Raw genomic sequence first — 21,721 nt, 5'->3', positions numbered from 1 at the left:
TGACCAGCGTTTTTCTGAACTGCTGCTGTAGACATTCGGCAAGCTGTTCGGGTGGTTTGGTACCAGGCAAAGCAACAAGGATGCAGAGATCATAATTCAGAGGACATTGTAACTGGACCAATTTCCTGTTTGGAACGTTATTGCTCCTGAGCAGTGATTAGCTTACTAGCTTGAAGGTTTGATTCTTTGGCTTCAGCAGGACATTAAAGGCAGTTCTTCAGAGACAAATGCATACTTCCCGTGTGTGTGTGTGTGTGTGTGTGTGTGTGTGTGTGTGTGTGTACACGAGTGCGGGCAACCATTAGATAGATGCAAAGTGGGTCCAGGATGCAGCTAAACATTTATGTAAAGACCTGTGCATGTGGTTTCTAAGAAATGTGGACATTAGGCGGGAAAGTATTCTATAGAGGTCCATATTTTCATGTTAGGGAGCTAAGTTAATATATCTTTGAGTACAGGTTGGCATTTATCTAAATTTCCTGAGAATTGCAGGGATGGGATTGGTGCAGCTCTGTGTGGATAAGTGTGTGCATCTCCGCCTAAAACTTGGAGTAACTGTATGGCACCAGCTGTGTGTGTTGACCTGTGAGGAGGCCATGGAGGTAGGAGTAGATTGCAGCCCACATGACATGCCAAAGGAAGACCATGAGAAGAGGCCAAGTCTATTAGCTTGCCAGGGAAGGGCGCTCCAATGAGGAAATTTACTGAGAAGAGTGGAAAGGAGGTTTACGGTTCATAGTGGTTATGCTAAGGATGGAAACACGAGCATTCTGGCTGAGACGGATGTATGTGATTGGATAAATAAAAAATGTTTCATTGTTCATTGGTCAGGAAAGAATGTTAAGATGCCAATAAGGGTCTGGTGTTCCAAGGTCAAGGTTTATGACCTTTACCAGCTAGTAAGAATAGCTACAATAAAACATAAGAGTGAAGTCTGGCTGGCGTGGCTCAGTGGTTGAGTGTTGACCTATGAACCAGGAGGTCACAGTTCGATTCCTAGTCAGGGCACATGCCTGGGTTGCAGGCTCAATCCCCATTGGGGGGTGTGCAGGAGGCAGCCAATCAATGATTCTCTCTCATCATTGATGTTTTCATCTCTTTCCCTCTTCCTTCCTCTCTGACATCAATAAAAATACATTAAAAAAACACACACACATAACAGTCAAATGCTCCTAGACACATTTGATGTAGTGGAAGTACTTCCTTTCACACATGTAGATGTCAGGAAGCCCTTGCAGGAGGTTTTTTTTTTTTTTTTCAATTTACTTTTTATTTATTTTATTATTTTTTAAAAATTTATTTATTGATTAAGGTATCACATATTTGTCCTCATGCCCCCATTCCCATCCCACACCCCTCCCCACGCATGCCCCCACCCCCCTGTTGTCCTTAACCACTGGTTAGGCTCATATGCATGCACACAAGTCCTTTGGTTGATCTCTCCCCTATATCCCCACCCTCCCTTACCCTCCCTCTGAGGCCCGACAGTCTGATCCATTCCTCCTTGTTTCTGGGTCTGTTCTTGTTCATCAGTCTATGTTGTTCATCATTTCCCCTAGATGAGTGAGACCATGTGCTACTAGAAATACACTTATAAAAACCGAAAATGAGACAAGCAATAATGGTTATGCTGAAAGGCAAATGAATCAGTCTGTAGTGAGTTTCTTTCTGGGCCAACAGTTCTTTTGAGACCCAATTTCAATGTCAAACAGTTCCTTATGTGCTCATGTCAGCAATGATATTTCAGTTCTGGATGGTGGACAAATGGTGGTAATGCAGGTCCGACCCTCTCTGGTTTGGTCCTGGGCAACCTGCAGTGACGCACAGCTGCTGACATTGCAGGAGGTTTTGATGTGAGTGTGTGTGTGTGTGTGTACAACCACCACTTCTTGTAGCTTCAAGTTCCGCTGCTCCTCAGTTCCTCACAATCTATTTTGGACTGAGATCTCACTTCTCAGATGAGATGAAATTGCCAATTAAATTCCTTTTAGAAGACTTCAAAAGTCTAGTAAATAAAAAAAAAATGTTTCCAAGCAATTGGGAAGAGTTTTGAGAGCATGTCAGAGTTAGGTGAAGAGAGAGAGGGCATGAAAGTCAACAGTACGTTTTTTGCGAAACCAAGATGGCGGCATAGGTAAACACCTGAACTTGCTGCCGAGCACAACTATATCAAAACTACAACTAAAAGACAAAATGAATATCATCCAGAACCCTGGGAAGGCTGGCTGAGTGAAAATTCTACAACCAGAAGGAAAGAGAAAAGTGCATTAAGTCCAGTAGGAGGTGCAGAGGTGTGGAAGTGAAGTGCGGAGGTATGAAGGCGTGCATGGAAGGGGCTGGTAACTGGGTGCACTGTTGTTTTTTTCAGTTGGGAGGGAGATACAAGCTCCCGATTGCTCTGAACTCCAGTTCCGGGCGAGATTCTGGGGACCCAGACTCATACGGAGAGAAATTGGATTGTCTGGCATCGGGCTGGAACGTGAGGGCGGCTTTCCCTCAGAGGTGCCTGCAGCAATCATTGCTCCTGCACAGTGCTGCGGGACACAGAGACCCAGGGACCTCTTCAGGGTAGGGCTGATGGTCAGCCATTGCTGTTTGCTCTGCCCTGGTGATTCCCTGAGACTCCACCCCACCCAATTTACAACCCCACCCAAGCTGTGCACTGAGGCTTTTGCATATGAATGGCCTGGCCTTTCTCCACCTAAAAACCTGTCAAACTGCAGCTGGGTCAGAGAGCCCCAGAGCCTCCAAAAGAAGGCCCAAGGCTGGACAGCAGCTTGCATTACTTCAAAGCTGGGCCTCATCTGGGCACCTCCAAACCCCAAACAAAGAGGAGGAATCTGCAGATCTCTCTGTAGCTCCTGCTGGATGGCCTCAGGCAGTGGCTGACTTTGCACCTCCTTGGAGATCCAAGAGCCAGTGTACCCAGTGGTCAGAGTGAGACCATTCAGATTACAACTCTTCAGATCCAAAAGAGACACACTCAGGGGGCAGATTCAGTGAGCACCAAAGCCCCAATGAAGCAAGTCCTGCCTCATAAGGGTGTCTCCAGCACAGAAGTTCTCCCACTGTAGACACAACTGGTCCTCACAGCCAATTGGCCTGGAGGTCAATTCCTCCCAGTGATACCAACAACAATCAAGGCTTAACTACAACAAGACTGTGCACACAGCCCACAAAGGGGTGCACCAAGAGTGTCCACCTGAGGTAATTAGGGAGGCTGAGCCACTGGGCCCTATAGGACACCTAGCACACAAAGCCACTCTATCAACACAGAGAAACAGCCAAAATGCGGAGACAAAGAAACAGGTCACAAATGAAAGAAATGGAGGAAAGCAAACTACTGGATATAGAGTTCAAAACCATGGTTATAAGGTTACTCAAGAATCTTCTAGAAACCTCTGAGAAATATATTGAGACCCTCAAGGATATGAAAAAGGACCAATTAGAAATTAAGCATACACTGACTGAAATAAATAATAATATACAGAGATCCAACAGCAGACTAGAGGATCCCAAGAATCAAGTCAAAGATTTGAAATATGAAGAAGCAAAAAACACCCAAGAGGAAAAGCAAAAGGAAAAAAGAATACAAAAATATGAAGATAATGCAAGGATCCTCTGGAACAACTTCAAGCGTACCAACATTCGAATTATGGGGGTGCCAGAAGAAGAGAGAGAGCAAGATACTGAAAACCTATTTGAAGAAATAATGACAGAAAACTTCCCCCACCTGGTGAAAGAAATAGACTTACAGTCCAGGAAGTGCAGAGAACCCCAAACAAAAGGAATCCAAAGAGGACCACATCAAGACATATCATAATTAAAATGCCAAGGGCAAAAGACAAAGAGAGAACCTTAAAAGCAGCAAGAGAAAAACAGTTAGTTACCTACAAGGGAGTACCCATACGACTGTCAGCTGATTTCTCAACAGAAACTATGCAGGCCAGAAGGGAGTGGCAAGAAATAGTCAAAGTGATGAATAGGAAGAACCTACAACCAAGATTACTCTACCCAGCAAAGCTATCATTTAGAATTGAAGGTCAGATAAAGAGCTTCACAGATAAGAAAAAGCTAAAGGAGTTCATCACCGCCAAACCAGTATTATATGAAATGCTGAAGGGTATTCTTTAAGAAGAGGAAGAAGAAGAAAAAGGTAAAGATAAACATTATGAACAACAAAGTGACAACAAATACATATCTATCAACAAGTAAATCTAAAAATCAAATGAATAAAAAATCTGTCGAACAGAATAAACTGGTGAATAGAATAGAATCAGGGGCATAGAAAGGGAGTGGGCTGACAATTCTCAGGGGGTAGGGGGTGTGGGGGTGCGGGAAGAGACTGGACAAAAATTGTACAACTATGGACGAGGACAGTAGAGGGGGGAAGGGCAGGGGATGGGGTGGGAACCAGGTGGAAGGAAGCTATGGGGGGGAAAAGAGGAACAACTGTAATAATCTGAACAATAAAGATTTATTAAAAAACACACACAAAAAAAGCAGTACGTTTTTGCTCAGTCATTTAGCACGTCTTTTACATACAGGTGCACAGTTACTATTTGAATGAACAGGTGTAAGGTTCAGAAGTATAGTTCCTAAAGCAACACACAGAAAGTGAAAAATATTTGCAAATCATATATACGATAAAGGATTAGTATCCAGAACATATAAAGAACTCTTACAACTCAATAATAAAAACCAAAACCCTATTAAAAACTGGGGAAAGGCCCTGGTCAGGTAACACAGTTGGTTAGAGTGTCATCTCAATATACCAATATTTCGGGTTCAATCCCTGTTCAGGTCACATATAAGAATCAACCAATGAATGTATAAATAGGAGGGACAACACATCGATGCGTCTCTCTCTCTCTCTCTCTCTCTCTCTCTCTCTCTCTCTCTCTCTCTGCAATCAATAAATTTTTAAAAACTGGGCAAAGGAATTGTATGGATATTTCTCTAAAGAAGATATACAAATGGGCAATAAGCACAAGGAAAGATGCTTAACAATACTAATCATTAGGGAAATGCAAATCAAAACCACAATGAGATAGTACTCCATACTCATTAGAATGGATATTATTTTTTAAAAAGCAAACAGAAAATAACAAAAGTTTGTGAGGATGTGGAGAAGTTGGGACCTCTTGTGCATTACTGGTGGCAATGTAAAATGGAGTAGCCACTATGGAAAACATTATGGGATTTCCTAAAAAAATTTAAAAATAAGATTACCATTTGATCCAGCAATTCCAATTCTGGGTATATATCTAAAAGAATTGAAAGCAGGGACTCGAACAGATATTTGTAAACCTATGTTCATAGAAATGTTATTCACAATAACCAAAAGATGGAAACAGCCCAAGTATTGATTGACAAATGAATGGATAAACTAAATATGGTACACACACACTGGAATACTAGTCAGCCTTAAAAAAGAAGAAAATTCTGCCCTGATCAGTTTGGCTCAGTGACTATAGCATCAGCCCATGGACCAACGGGTTGGGGGTTTAATTCCTGGTCAAGGGCACAGGTTTGATCCCCTGGTTTGGGTGCGGGGGTGGGTGCGGTATGAGGGGAGGCAACCAATCAATGTGTCTCTCTCACGTTGATGTGTGTGTTTTTTTATCTTTCCTCCCTCTCTTCCATTCTCTCTAAAAATCAATGGAAAAAGGGTATCCTCTGGTGAGGCTTTATAATAACAATAACAAATAAATAAAAGAAAGTAAATCTGCCAAGTTGTAACAACATGAATGAAACTATAGGGCATTATGCTAAGTGAAGTAAGCCAGACAATGCATGGCATCACTTATATGTGGAATCTAAAAAAAAGTTTGACAAAAAAAGAAACTTGAACTTATAGCAACAGAAAGTAGAATGGTGGTTGCCAGGGTATGAGGGTTGAGGGTTGGAGGATATGGGGAGATGTTGGTAAAAGGGTACAAACTCTCAGTTATATAATGACTAAGGTCCGAGGAGCTAATGTAGACCATGGTTGATAATACTGTATTGTATAATTGAAAGTTGCTAAGATACTAAATCTTAAGTGTTTTCACAGAGAAAAAAAAAGGTAAATATGTTAGGTGATGGTGGTGTTAAGTAATCTGATTGTGGGAATCCTTTTGCAATGTATAGATATATCACATCATCACATTGCACACGTTACATATATTGCCATTTTATTTGTCAATTATACCTAAATAAAACTGGAAAAAAAGGGCAGGATATTCTGACACATGCTACAACATAGATGAACCTTGTTGTCTTAGTCTGTTTGTGCTGCTATAACAACATGCCACGCTCTGGGTAGCTTATAAACAACAGAAACTTATTTCCCACAGTTCTGGAAGCTGGAACGTCGGAGATCAAGTTACCCCTTTCCCAGTTTCATGCTTCTCATTGTGTTCTCATGTGGCAGAAAGGGCTAGGGCAGTGATGGCGAACCTATGACACGCGTGTCAGCACTGACACGCGTAGCCATTTCTGATGACACGCGGCCACATGCCGAGGATGAAACATTTGCGACTAGAGTCTTGGAGTTAGTTTTTTCCCTCAAAGTGACACACTACCCGAGTTATGCTCAGTTTTTTGGCGAAGTTTGACACACCAAGCTCAAAAGGTTGCCCATCACTGGGCTAGGGAGTTCTGTTCTACAAGAGCGCTCATCTCATCCAGAGGGCTCCTAAGGGATTTCAACATAAACATTTTGGGGAGACACAAACATTCAGACTACAGCAAACCTTGAAGACTAGCTTAAGCCAAAAGGGGGGTTTCTTTTTAAAAGGATATATTTTTATTGGATTTTTATTTTAGAGACAGAGGAAGGGAAAGGGCGAGAGAGAGAAACATTGATGTGAGTAAGAAACATGAATCAGTTGCAACTGGGTATGTGCCTGACCAGGAATTGAACCAGCGACCTTTCGGTGCACAGGCAATGCTCAACCAACTGAGCCACACCAGCCAGGGGGATTTCTTGAAAGGATATTGGGGCAGCTCATGGGACCTGAGGATCAGTGAACAATCCAATGAAGGACAGGGGTCTTGGCTCCCAAGGCCTCCTCCACAAGAATACAGAGACTCCCCATCTCTGGTTCTCTCAGTTCTAAATACCAAATTATAGGTAAACTGGTGATTGGGGCCTAATCCTGGACCAGTCATCTTTGGGCAGGACAGAGTTGCACTGTGGCAATATGGTAATTCCGTAATAGTCATGTACTGGGAAGGGGAATGGTTGAAGGAGGAGGAGAGGAAAAAGTAGGAGAAGAAAGAGGCTTGTGAAATGGAGGTAGTAGATACAGTACAAAATGGACTTCTACCTCAAAGGGAAATGAAGACATTAGATCAGTTTCTTTGGAGAGAGAGAGAGAGAGAGAGAGAGAGAGAGAGAGAGAGAGAGAGAGTTTGGGATATTTCATTCATCACTAAAATCTAAGGTTGGCAAAATTGTTAATCAAATGTTTCATGTTATTATAGCTAGTGCATTAATTTTAGGACATAATTCAAATGAGCTGTATTTTTATGTGGTGGTGAAGAAACTTAGAGACTACATGGATAGGTATTATATATGTTTATGCTCCTTTTCTAGGACTTAGAGCATTGTTTTAATACTTTAGATATTTATAGAGGTTTGTAAAATGGTTATTATTTTTGTTCCACGGCAGGCTGTTTACAGTATCTATATTTTATTTGCCAAAAAGCCCTTGGTCAGGAATGAAACTCCCAATTATAGTGTCTTTTCCATGGACAATATGATCTACTTTATGGAGTGGTTTCTTAAAATATGTGGTAGGTAAAGTCAGGGCCTGCTTATTTATCATATCTATATATCTATGAATATATATAAACTTACAGATGTGTAGATATATCACACAAATACATACACTCACAAACACACATTCTCAAGTAGTAGACAATACGCATACATTCACTGACCCAAGTGAGAACAGTTAGCTACCTGTCCATGTCCAATATGCATGGTAGTGAACTGGCCTCAAGTGTTTGAGGAGAAACAAATTAATTCAGTGTTTAAAATGCATGAATGTTTAAGCCTATGGGGAGACCACAGTATTTTTAGCTCTGATTTTAGAATGAAATAGCTTTTTCTGGTAATTCCCCCAACCCCACCCCAAGCCTTCTTTACAACATGTTGAGCTAGATGAGAATGCATTCAAGTATCTCCCTTTTGTGGCCCTTTTTGGTTTCCTTTAGGAGTTAGTACTAAATGTTTGTGGCACCCCAAGCATTCTCAATTATACTTTGCAGATGTTCAACAGGAGCAAGAGAGTGAGTTTCTAATTTTTGTTTTGATGGACACACTGGTCACCCGGGGTCTGAATCATTTAACAAGGCAAGTAGAATAGGCCTTTGGCACCATTGTTCTTGGAAACATTCTTACTGTAGTTGTATGGGAGCCTCTTGAGAAAACTCAGAGGGCGCCCCAGAGTGGGTCTGGCCTAGAAGGAATTGGGTCAATCGTAGGGAGCGATGCTTCAATAGAGCAATCATACGGGCTCCATCATCTATCATCTTTAGGCCTGAAGTTTCTCTCTGATCCATGGGCCTAGTCTATGGGTCTGGCAGTTTTCAGAGCTACAGTCCCTGGGGCATGGTTGGATCAATAAATATTTATTAACAGAGAGGCAACAGGGCTTCTCAGAGATTTTGAGATGACTCTGGAGGTCTTGAAGGCTCCATGGTCACTGCTGGGGGTCAGAGAAAATATACAGACAGTCTATACACATGGACTCTGGTATCTTGAATGAGGCCAGATTCTAGAATGAGGAGCTCTTAGACAAGTGGGTCAGGTCCCTGCTTCCATGATAGGATGCTGGCACATGGACACGATTTGTATATATTACTGAACAAAGGAATAAAAGTACATTCACTGAAGATTTGGTTCAGAGAGCCTTGGGGTCCAATGAGTTGATTCAGATAAAAAGTAGAATTTCTCAAAGAATTGGCTAAACTTCAACTCTTTCTAGTTCAGGGAGTCAAACATGATTTTCAACTACTAACACACAGTCTATAGAGAAGTTTATTATTAATTAACTAGTGACCTGGTGCACGAAATTTGTGCACATTAAAAGGGAATTAATTAGAGGGAATATTTTAATATTGCTATTTGCCCTTTCTTTATAATGAAGTGTCAGAGATGAAAGAAAATTAGTAAAATGTATATGAAAATCTTCCTCCTGTCAGAATCTGGGGTGTGCCACGGGAACCAGAGTCAAGTCCCCGCCCACATATGTGAGCCTTGAAATTGCATGAGACCCAGACCTGGCTGGCCCCACCCCCATTGGGCTAGATCCAGACCTGGCCGTCCCCACCCCTGTCAAGCCCCGCCAGGCGGGGGGTGCAGCCTCAGGTCCCCTGCCCTGGCCCAGTGCCATGCAGCCTCAGGTCCCTGCTGATTGCTCATTAAGGCTGCTCGTTAAGGCTTGTTATGGAAACTCGGCCTCCGCTGTGGGCGCAACCATCTTGTGTTATGGAATACCTGCCTCCGCTGTGGGCGCAACCATCTTATTACAATGTGATGGTCAATTTGCATATTCCCTCTTTATTAGATAAGATAGCTACTATCATCAGCATTGTCATCATCACAAAAGTTAACATTTATAAAATAGATATTACTATTAACCTTATTGTGCCCATGCAAACACTTAGACTTACAGAAATTACAGAACTCACCATGGTTGTCACCTAGCAAGTGGTGGAACCAGAAATCATATCTGCTTGGCTCATGTGTACCATGTCTCAATTAGAATGAGAGAATATTAAGGAAATGTTTAGTCCATCTGGATTCAAGATGCCAGATTCCTGGTTTGTGAGCTCCCTCTGAGAGACCTTCATTCAGATGCTCATAAATCCGTAGGTGAGGAGAGTTTCACTGTCCTTTTCTCAGCTCTCCTGAGGAACAAAAGAGATTGTGCCAGACAACGGTTCTCACATTTTAGCAAGACAATCAGTCACCTGGAGGGCTTCTTAAAACACAGAATGTGTACGTCTAACAAGTTCCCAGATGTTGCTGATGCTGCTGGTCCGCGGGTCACACTTTGGGAACCACGGATATAAGGGAGGCCTACCTAGTGGTTTCAAAATGAGGTCTCCTATTGGATCACAAACCATATGGGAACCCCTAGTTTTTAAAAAGTGGTTGCCCAAAAAATCCCCCAAAGCATGAGGTTTTTATTGTTTTGGTTTTGAAAAGTCGAGGGCAAAGCCTAGGGAAAGCCAAAGCAGTGAGTTTTAATTCTGCTATATGTACTAGTATACATATATGTATATATGTATATGTGTATATGTGTATATGTGTATATGTATATATATGTATATATGTATATAGAGCCAGAGAAATCAATATTACATTTCTTTTGGGGAAGAGTGGATTTAGAGGGGAGGCACTCAAAATTCATTACAGGCTAATTCAGCCGGGAGAGTCCTTTCTTAGATAAAAAGGGAGCTTTTGGCCAAAGGAAATGTAGGACAGTTGGTGCATCTCTTCACCTGCACACAGATGTTTCTGTTCTCATTGGTATTCTCCTTAGGAAAACTGAGAAGTGCCTGGTGGAGCAAGTGCTCAGCTCTGACCCCTCTACTTAGACATGAGTTGTAGCCTGTGAGAGCGGCACCCACTCCGGGAAAATGTGTATGTTCACACATGCTTGAACAGGAAGAAGGTGGATCTTTTTGATCCAGATCATCTGAACTACTTATGAGAATTTCTCTGAAAATGATTTTTTCACAGTCAACTGTGACAACACAGACTCTTAAAAGGAACGTTTTGATCATTAAACTTACCTGCTTAAGTTGAACTATAAAAAAAAGAGAAAGACATCCTCTAGTGAAGTGTATATGCCAATGTAAAGTAGCATAATTCTGGCAGCAGCTCCTTAGCAGGAAGTAGGCTAGATCTAGAAACACTCTGAGATGGAGAGAGAAAGGCAGAAGGTTTACTGGGAGGGCTCTCACGATCCTGAGGGAGTGAGGATGCAACCCTGGGCAGGGGGGAGGTTGACTAGTGGTGCCATCTCAACAGAGGCCTCAGCAGATGTCATGGGCAAACAGACCAGGCCTTCAAACCTGTATTGACTGGTCACAGGTTTCCTGCTGCCTCTGGGGAGGGGCATATCTGTAGGCAGCGTAACTGCCTTAAAGAGAGGACAATTTCTGGGAACTCAGCTGTGAGCCTTTAGTCCTGAGAAGTGCCTGGTGGAGCAAGTGCTCAGCAAGTGTTCATTCCAACAACTGGGGCAATGAACATCTCTGTTCTGAAAGGGGATGTGGGTTACATAGGGGGACAAGGATCATCCTTTGTTTCATGCCACAGAGCTGTCTAAATGCCTACTAGGTGCCATGGGTCATCCAAAGAAGATCAGAGAGGCATTCTACTTTTCTAGAAACGTGTATTATCCATTACTATTCGCACGATAGACACAATCTGACCTTTACAGCATATTGTCTATAGCATTCCAGGTAAAACACACAAGAGGACTCTGCTAGGTAGTAGGCATTGTAAAAAGTAGGCTAGGCCCAGTTCTGAAAGCAGATGGAAATGATAAGGATTAAGCAATGATAATGGCTAGCATCTACCGAGGCCTTGTTTAAAGCTCTATTGTTATTCCCACTTTTTGGACGTAAGGAATGGAGACACAGAGAGCTTTACAAACTTGCTCAAGGTCACAGAGCTTGTAAGAAGCAGCTAGATTTTCAGCTCCGACTGTCTGGTTGCAGAGCCCACTTAACCAGCTTTTCTTCACTCTCTGTTATCCTAGAGGAGTTGTAGATAAGTTACAGCCCTCAGCTTTTTCCCTTTTCTCATTTACTATAATTTTGCACGTTTGCTTATTTCTGTATCCCCAAGCACTTTGTACTGGATTATGCACATAGTGACACATAACGAAGCTCAGTTGATATTTAAAAGAAGAGCCTTCGTTCCCCTATCCCTCCACTGAGTGCTGGTGGGAGGGACAAAGGATGGAAGATAATAATTTTCAGTTTGTAAAAGGAATTTTAGTAGGAGACTCATTTCTTATAAAATCCAGCTTCCTGTACCAAGGAGCTGAACAAGACCAGGTCCCAAAGACATATAAATAATCTTTGTCTGTAAAGATTAAAGGTGGAATTCTAGTCATTTTTTCTGCTGCACACAAGCTAATAGCAGACCTGACCCCACAGCCTCTCACTTTACTTTCTAGTCTGCTCCAGAAGAAGGTCAGCAAGCCACAACCTGCCTGCCAACCCAGCCTGCTACACTTGAGTTTGATTTTGCCACCTTTTGAGCCAGGAAAGGCTGTTGACATTTTTTAATTGTTGGGGGGAAGGGGGGGGGAGGAGAGGAGGATCAAAAGAAGAATATTTTGTGAATGTGGACATTATATGAATTCAAATTTCAGTATCCATACGTGTTATCGGCACATGCACATACCCATTCGCTTATGCATTATCTGTGGCTGCTTTTCGATGTACAAGTGCAGAGATCAGTAGTTGAACAGGGACTGTATGGCCCGCAAAACCTAACATTTTTACTACCTCACCCTTTACAACCAACGCCTGCCAAGTGCTGCTTTGAGTGGTTCTCAATCTTAGCTCTGTTGGAAACATTGGGGGAGCTTTGGGAACTCCCAGTCCCCAAGCCCCAGCCTGTACCAGCTAAATCAGCATGTCTGGAGGTGGGACCCAGTCTTTAGGATTTGTTAAAGCTCCTCCATGTTTCCCCGATGTTCAGCCAGGACTCAGAACCACTGCCTCGAGCATGAGTGCATTTTGAGGGGCAGGTGGATAGGTCTCTCACCATCCAGGCTGCCAGATGGAGGGCAAATGCAGACCACTCATCACCACCTGTGTGTGCAGGGGGTGAGGTGAGCAAAGGGGTTCCGGACTCCAGACGCCCTCTGGTGAAAGCTCTTCCCAAGAGGGGATGGCAGGGATGGAGGGACCCAAGAGGAGAGGAAAGGATGGGTTATATCAAATATCTATCCCAGCATATTGAGTGACTACATTGAAGACAGATTTTCGCCCAAATGGAGCATCATCAAATGTACAGGTGGCGTAGCCTTCCTCCCCTCCCTTCGCCACGAGAAACAGGTGACCTGATTCCTTAGCATCCACTAATGCAACCATCTGGTCAACGCGGCAGAGCACAGAGCCAGGCATCCTGGGCAATGAGTCCAAGTAGAAGTTTTAATCAGCTGTGTGCTCCATGAACTGATCTGCTTCCCACCCCAGGCGTATAGAATCAGAATCTGTAGGAACAGCCCCAGGAATCTGCATTTTAACCAGCATCCCAATTGCTTCTTAAAAACTTTAAAGTTTGATCATCACTTATCTAAATGGTTAGTTTAGAAAGGGGTGAGCAAACTTTAAAGTGAGTGCTCAGCAGATGTGCAGGCACAGTTGTCCTACCATGGTTTCCCACGGGGGACTCGACTGGCTAGGCCAGTTGTGATTCCTTCCAGACAGGGCACTTCAGCACACCCACAGTGAAAAAGGATGGAATTACCAAATCAAACCTATAATATGCGCATAGACCAACTGGCCTTTAAAAAATTTTAAAAACAAAACAAAAACAGCAGTGGAAGTCATACTCTTATCCCACCAACTGCTGTCTTCCTCCGTATTATGGGACCTCCATGGCAAACTGTTTTAAATATCTAAATAGTGCCAGTCTTCCTTTTTAGAAGATAGGCTTAACTTTTGTGAGTCGATAAACATCATTTGTCGTGAAATGTGGTGACTACAGTGGGTGATTCAGTTGGATCTGTTTTGGCTCTTAAGTGACCATGCTGAACGAGCAGTACACTCTCCAACTCCAAAAGATATGCCTTCTTAAGACGTTGAATATTTTGTCTAAAACAGAGTTGTTTTAGAAGATTCCAGTTTATCCTAAAATAAAGGAGAACAGTCTTTGGGATTTACAAATTCCAGTGTGTTTTGTATGAAATCAACCCCATTTCTCTAGTGTGATTTTCACAGGGCTCAAATATTGTGAAGGGGTAGAAGCCATCAGTTTGTGGGTACAGGTGTTAGAATTTAGAAATTCGTGATTCTATTACAGCACATCATTGTGGGGATAGGAGAGACTGACTTCATTTCTGTTCATTAGGGGAGAGGTGTAGGGAGGCTGTACTGGGGGCAGGAGGTCTTTTACTTCATTAAAGTGCAATGGATGGGTCCGCATTTGCATCAGAGCCAAAGGGCCGACGTGGGAGCAGACAGAACCACCTGTGTTTTGCAGCGGCTGGAGCTGGGTAGAATTGCAAATGTGCTTTAGAATCAGGTTTTAACTCTAAGTCAGGTCGAATGGAGTGGTGCCAAAAGTCAGTGTGAGAGCCAGTGCTGTGGGCCGTGCTGCGAGGCTGTATTTGACCACCCTGGGACCCAAGGGCCTGTTTCTGAAATGAAAGGCTATATTTTATGGGCTGAGTCTACCCTCCCAGAGAGCATGGGCGATGCCCCTTGATTATAGCACAAAGGGAGTTTGAAGCTTTCCCTTCTCCGCGGCCTCTGGCATTGACTGCATCCATTGTGTGCTTATCGCCATGGAGGCAGGCTCCTGTTCTAAAGTGTCCTGTCTGCCGGCTTGCACAAGTTCTTGGATGTCTTTGATTTCACCAAACTGAACAAAATTGAACACACAGATCACTGAGCCTTCATATTCTAAAGGCAGAGATTAAGGAGAAAAAAAAAAAAGGTGCTCGTTTCCCTAGAACAATTGGAACAACATAATACCGCACTGACGTGGAGTCTGAATTGCAGGTCCCTTCCTTCATGGATATGAGACATTCAGGTGACAACGTGTCCCTTCTACATCGATCACTGGTTTCTGTAAGGATTCCTGTTGGGGATGATAAGTAAGGGAAAGATCCTTGGGAAGTACAGGTGGCTTTGTTTGCCTAAGTCTTTTTCAATATTATTTTGGAAAGGCTCTTTTCTGTGATTAAAATGTATTCTCATTTCTGTTCGCCTGGACAGAACTGAAACCACTCCGTCACTGTGTGTGTGTGTGTGTGTGTGTGTGTGTGTGTGTGTGTGTGTGTGCTGGGAGCTGGAGGGAGCTGCCTTAAACGGTTCCAGTGGGCCATTTGCTTGGTTTCATGTTACACAGTTTCTGGCTTTCCTATTTACTGGAGAACTGCATTTTGACATTCACTGGAAAGGATCTGTCCCACAGCCCCTCCCCCATGAAATGCTCCACTGGGTCCTGGACTGTGCTATTGCCTTCCAAACTTAAAAATAAAGGGGCGGGGGGTGGGGGGACAGTTAGGCAACAATGCTTCCCGGGCAGCTTAACTGTTTAAGGGTTAAGGACACAGAAAAGTTATAACTTGAGGACTGTAGCCACCAAGGGTTGGTGAAGAGAGGTGCCTTTGTGTGCATGATTAGTTTGGACTCTGTTAAGACAAAATATCTTCTTTTGGTCCTATGGTGTAGGCAGGGTTTTATAGGCTTAAAAGCAAATCTTCAACTGCATTCTCATTCTCTTACATCAGCCCACTTCTCCCCTTCCTTCTCATGTGGCAAAAACAATAAACAAAGTGGCCACTGTTGGTACTGTGGGGCGTTTCCCCTCTCTCCTTCTGGTGCCGGCTCCCAGGGTGGAAATCTTCAGCCATTTAAACTCCAAAAATGCTGCTCCTCTCACAGCAGGTCAGCCCCAAAAGGGGTTATGCAGAAATGCAGGCTGCCTGGGCAGCTGGGGTGGCGGGGCACCCAGCCCTGTGGCAAACCCCTGCTTGGGGTTCTCTGTTTTCTTTTTCCTCAGCATTTGTAAAGTCAGCGCTTTAGGTCAAAGGGTGTAGCTGAAACTTCAGAAAAGCGTTGGAAGAACTATTTGTTCTTGAAAATATTACAGTTAATCTCTCGGTCCCAGTCAGAAGGGAAGAAAAGATCTTTGTAAAGAAAGGCAACAAAATGCAGGCATCTATCTGTCTTTTCTGGAGGGAGTTTCAAGAGATTTGTTAACATCGATATCAACAAAGAAGAACGCAGAATCTGAGAGTTTATTTTAAAGCAGGGATCTGTGGTTCCCAGGAGGCCCACGGATGGTTTTCTGGGGGTGCTGGTGAGGGGGGGGGGGCCTCTAAAATCAAATAGGAAAGTTTGTGCAAACAGGCCTTTTATTGGAGAGTCTGGGACTCTCTTTAAAAATCTCAAATTAATAAGTACTTTTTTGATATTTTTTGTGGTAAGATACACATAACATAAAATTTATCATCTTAACACGTTTTTAAGTGTATATTCAGTGCCATGAAATGCATTCTTAGTGTTTGCAGCCATCATTACCATCTAACCCCATTATTCTTTTCACCTTGTAAAACTGAAAGTCTTTACCCATTAAACAATAACCCCTCATTCTCCCCACCCCATACATCTGTCTTTATGATTTTGACTATCCCAAATACCTCACATGGGTGGAATCATGTAGCATTTGTCTTTTTATTACCACCCTATTTCACTTAGTGCAGTGTCCTCAAGGTTCATCCATGTTGTAGCATGTTGCAGAATTTCCTCCCCTTTTAAGGCTGAATAATATTCCATTGTCTGTATGTATATGCGGTACCACATTTTGCTTTTCCATTCATCTGTGGATCGCCACTTGGGTTGCTTCTGTGTTTAGCTATTGTGAATAATATTGCTATGAACATGGTCTACAAAATATAACTACTTAAAAGCAAGTTCATAAGCACAGGTTTTCTTTTTTCATCTGAGCAAAGTTGTATGGCAAGAGATTTTTCAGAATCTGTGAAACTTCCTGTGCCTCAACTGACTTTGACGTTCTGAGTGAGGGTGCCGGTGCACACCTGTGTGTGCTTGCCTGCTTGGGTGTATGGTCAGGCTCTGAATAACATACGACGGTAACAGCCAACATATGGAAAGCAGAGGGCTGGGGAAGGGTGGGAGCATCCATGTGAGCCGTTTCCAGAGTTGACCCCTGCCCCTGGGCCCTGTTTCCTTGGCAGTTTACCTCAGCCACATTGGCATAAGGATTGGTTAAAAAGAAGCCCTCGGGGCCCTGGCTGGGTAGCTCAGTTGGTTAGAGCACTGTCCCGTTACATCAAGGTTGTGGGTTTGATCCCCAATTAGGGCACATACAAGAATCAACCAATGAATGCATAAACAAGTGGAACAACAAATTGATGTTTTCTTCCTCCCACCCTCCTCTTTCTCAGATCAAAAAAAAAATTTTTAAAATGAAGGAGCCCTCCATATGTTGGGGAGTGAGCAAGGGAAGAACACACAATATATTTGCTCTTCTAGACCCAGGAGCCTGGGACTCTGTCCTTTCCATGCACCTGGCAATGTGCCCGCCGCCGGGTGAGTCAGGCTTTGAATTCAGAGCTGGATTTTTGCATGTTGTCTCTCCCGGTATCAGCTGCATTCTTTGGAGTCAGTATTTAAATTCTTTGACTTTTAGTTTACTCATGTGTAAAATGGAGGTAAAGTACCTACCTGAAAACAACCTTGCTAAGACTGAATGAGCTGCTTCGAGCCTGGCCTGGCCATGTACATAGGACCTTGCTCCTTTGTTAAAACCCTGGCTTCCTGCTGCCGCATTCTGAAGTAGGCGTTTCTAATGGGAAAGCGTGGCTAAACCTGGTCAAGATTCCCTTTTCTTCATGAACTTTTGGGAAATGGAAACAGGCAAGTCTACCAGATAAACTGAAAAGATAGATCTGGATGCAGTGAGCTACCCGGCCATGGCCATGAGGGCTTCTTTTTGACCAATGCTTATGCCAATGTGGCTGAGGTAAACTGCCAAAGAAACAGGGAGGAGTTAAAGGCTAAGATGGGACGCGAGCAGCGAGGGAAATGAAGATCTGTTACTATCGGTAGCATGAACGTTGTCCCACCTCTCTGTATAATTTTGTTAACCAGTGTCACCCCAATAAATTCAATAAAACAGAAAAGAAAACTGAAATCCAGGTTTTAAAAAAAATAAAGCATTTTCTTTAATTCAAAGTCACAACTTTACATTTTGTTAGAGGGTATTGAAACGGAATTTTTGGACTGGAACCTGGATTCTTTGTCCATTGGAATCGAAGAATGAATCCACAGACAGAGGGTAGTATAGCAAAGGTGGAGACTTATTGAAGAACAAGTACAGACTCCCATGTAGGGAGGGGAAGAGTCCCACAGAATGGATTCCCACCTGGGGAGGGGGAAAGGGTCCCACTGAGTTCCTTTTCCCTATGGCTTATAAAGGCTGCAGGTCCTGGTGCCTTGATATCCCCTCTGATTGGTCACTATTCCCTTAGACTGGTTACTATAGTAACTCCTGAGCTCAAAGGTCAAACCTCACATGGGACAGGTGAGGTTCTCCCCTACCGCCCCCCCCCCCCCCCCCCCCGCCTCCTTCCTTATTGTTTTCCTATTCCCTTTGGGCTTTCTTCTCCTTCTGGATGAAGGGCTTCCTTCCCTTTATTTTGAAAATATAGACCTTGTGCTGCTCCCAGCTCCCTCATTCTATGGAAATGGACCTGTTGCAGCTCTGCAGCCCTGTGCTTCTTCCAGGGTTCTCTTAATATCTAAAATTTTCTAAAATCTGTCTTTTTCACCCCAAAATTCCTGTTTCAGTGTTGACAGTTGGTATGAGAATAAACAACAACAACAACAACAACCCAATGTCTGGGAAAGCACTTTGTAAAACTACAGGGTCCTATGTAAAAAGTAACAACTTCGAATAATTACTATTATTATACGCAGCAGCATCAATGCTCATCTTTGTTTTTACTTTTATTTCAAACCATTTACAAAGAACTTTTTAGACCAAAGCACTCCAGTAGACCAGTGGGCTCTCAGGGAGTAAGGGATCTGAAAATGCCTTTCTTATAATACATCTTTATTAATTACCAACACCCTAGTGGGGTGCCTGCACTAGTTATTTTGGCAACACCAGCGGCCAATTTGGATCAATTACATGTGTCTCATCAATTATTGATTAATCATTAAGATGACTCAAAACATCAATCAACCAAACAAAAGAGCCCAAACCTCTATGTTATCCGTCTGTTTGACTCCAGAGACAAAGTTTGGAATCCTAGAAAAACAATAAATATGAAATCCTGAGAAAATACGCTAAGCCCAAAAGCCATTCTATCTTTTGGTTGCAGGTATTTATGCAAAAATCAGACAAGATAATACCTTGGAGAAGAAGCACTTTGTAAAACGACAGGGTCCTATATAAAAAGTGACAACTTCACATAATAACTTATCCAGAAAAATAAAAAGAAGAAAAGGATTGGAATCCAGAAAAAAAACAACCATTTATCCAGAAAAAAAGAAAAGAAAAAGAATCGGAACTAAAACATACATTATAAATCCAAAGTAATGTCTAGAATCTTTGGAAATTCTTCTATTCTTCTTTTGTCTAAAGTGTCTGCTAGAATTGTTCTGCCTCTCTCGCTGTCTCTCTCTCTCCCTCTATCTCTGTCTCTCCTCTCTCTAGCTGCTCCTCCTTTTGAAAACATCTCAGAGAAAATAGTTTCATGAAATAGAATAATAGATATAAAAACTGTATTGTGTGTGTTAATATAGTTTACTAATTTGAACAACGATCTCCGGGGAATCTGGGGAAGAGCTTAGAGATTTCCATTTGCTTTGTGAACAGTTTACTATGTGTATTGAAAGCCACATGGCGAGGGCTCAGATTGCGCGAGTGAAAGCGTGGGCGGTTGTGCGTGCTGAGGTCCTGAGACAGAAGCTCTTAGTTCTAACTGCATTTCTGGAGAGGAGGGCGCCAGTGCGGTCACCACTTCCATTAAGGAACAGCTACTTGTTTTAGTGGAGCCTCTCTCTCAGGAAGTGCAATATATAGTAAGGGCAGAAAAATAAGCAAAGGAGGAAATTTGTTATTGATTTTCTTTTCTTCTGTGAAATTACGTGAAAGCTCAATGGCTCGTAGCAGGAACTTGGTCAATAAGGCTCCATTTGAGATCATGTTGAAGTTCAGTCTCTCCCTTTCCTTTCAAACTTCCTCTAGTGTCAGGTTCTTTTGTATTTAATTGTCTTTGGTGCTGAGCTACTATGAAGCTTTTTATTCATAACACCACAGAGAGGGTTAAGCTAAAGGTAAACTGTGAAATAAATAATCTCAGACAATAAAGTTCTGCCCCTCCTTGTTGGTTAAAAATCAATAACACTAAAAACCAAACCTGGCCCTCGCTGGTTTGGCTCAGTGGATAGAGCATTGGCCTTCGGACCAAAGGGTCCCAGGTTTGATTCCAGTCAAGGGCATGTACCTTGGCTGCAGACTTCTCCCAGGCCCGGGTCCTGGTGGAGGCTCGTGCAGGAGCAACCAATCGATATGTTTCTCTCACACTGATGTTTCTCTCTGTCTTTCCCTCTTCCACTCTCCCTAAAAATCAATGGGAAAAATATCCTTGGGCAAGGATTAACAACAACAACAACAACAACAACGAAAACAGACACACAAAAAAACACACAAACAAACCTGAAAAGCCAAGAAAAAACATGAGGCTGAGATGAATGGTAGGATTGCTTATTATAAAGCAGTTTTTCAGTATCAGGGTGTTGCTGGAAATACTAAGAGTGTTTTCTCCTATGGGAAGGTTGGTTATGTCAGACTCACCATGATGTGTGTAGTATAATACTTGCTAACATTAATCGAACATTTACTGCGCACTAGACAGTACGCTAAGTCTTCATATGGTTTCTGTTCCATAGGGAAGCAATAAGCCGTCTGTGCGAAGCTGTCCCTGGGGCAAACGGAGCCACTAAAAAGCGAAAGGTAAATAAATATTGGTGTGGTTTTCTTCTTTTATGTTTCCCCAGCTATGAGGAAGATGATATAAAAATAGTTGTTAGGTCATTCCACCATATGACTTAAAGGTCCCGAATGGCCTTTATTGGTTGGCATGATAGTAGAGATACAACTCAAAGTCGCTCTGGCCCCTCAGATTTTTCCAACTTGTCTTAAACGGTGGTGCCTAGAAGGAGAGAGCAGAGGAAGCACCTGGGTTTCAAGTGCGAACATCCTGGTTCCAGGCCTGGGTCTTTACCTTCCTTTGAACGAGGTATCTCCTAGTCTGAGACTCTTTCTTATTCCTGTAAAGTTAAGTTGTTGAACCAGATGGCCAGTTTGGTACCTTCCAATTTGAATATGATCTAATATCTGTATTTTTAACATTTTAGACTTTTAAAACTCCTTGGCCTATTTTTAAGTGCAAACACGGGTGCTGGCAGAGATGAGATAATAACACATGGGGAGAAGGGACTTTTCATGCTGAAAGAGCACAAGTTTTGGTGTTAGATAGACTTGGGTTTAAATCCTGCCTCTGCCTCCTACTTTTAAAGAACAAAAGTTCAATCGAGTAAATTTGAAGATCTAATTGGCTGTATTAAATCGGCCAGCATCCCGTCTAATAAACAGAGAGGTGCTCCCAGAAACTGCACAATATAGAAGGCCTTTCTAGGCAGAAACTGTGCCAGACAAGGACGTGATTAGCAAAAGAAAAAAACGCGTTGTTTCAGGCCAGGTTACCTTCCCTTAGGGAAAGGCGGGGGTCTTACCAGGCAAATTGCCTCAGTTGCCTTTCAGATGCAGAGGGCCCATGTGAGAGGTTGGTTACCTCATGGGTACTGACCGGAACATTCCAGATTGATTAAGATTACATTCCTGGAAAAAGTTGAAACTGCAATTAGGTCAGGTATTAAGTAGTTTCAGCCCTGGCTGGTTTGGCTCAGTGGATAGAGCGTTGGCCTGTGG

The 21,721-nt window shown here is 42.9% G+C and overlaps 1 protein-coding gene across 2 annotated transcripts in view; it reads left to right on the top strand.

The window, feature by feature from the left end:
* The window catches only part of SHC4 (SHC adaptor protein 4), a 117,412-nt gene that overhangs the window by 40,181 nt on the left and 55,510 nt on the right, over positions 1–21,721 (top strand). For both annotated transcript variants that reach the window (XM_079769816.1, XM_079769815.1), the window contains exon 3: positions 20,680–20,743. In XM_079769816.1, coding sequence (XP_079625942.1) covers positions 20,680–20,743 — 64 coding nt within the window. The remainder of the gene's footprint in view (positions 1–20,679; positions 20,744–21,721) is intronic.

The sequence above is a fragment of the Cnephaeus nilssonii genome (assembly GCF_951640355.1).
Source record: "Cnephaeus nilssonii genome assembly, chromosome: 4".
In the NCBI taxonomy this organism is placed as follows: domain Eukaryota; kingdom Metazoa; phylum Chordata; class Mammalia; order Chiroptera; family Vespertilionidae; genus Cnephaeus; species Cnephaeus nilssonii.
The sequence above is the reverse complement of the archived record's forward strand: the minus strand, read 5'-3'. Positions and strand labels throughout refer to the sequence as shown.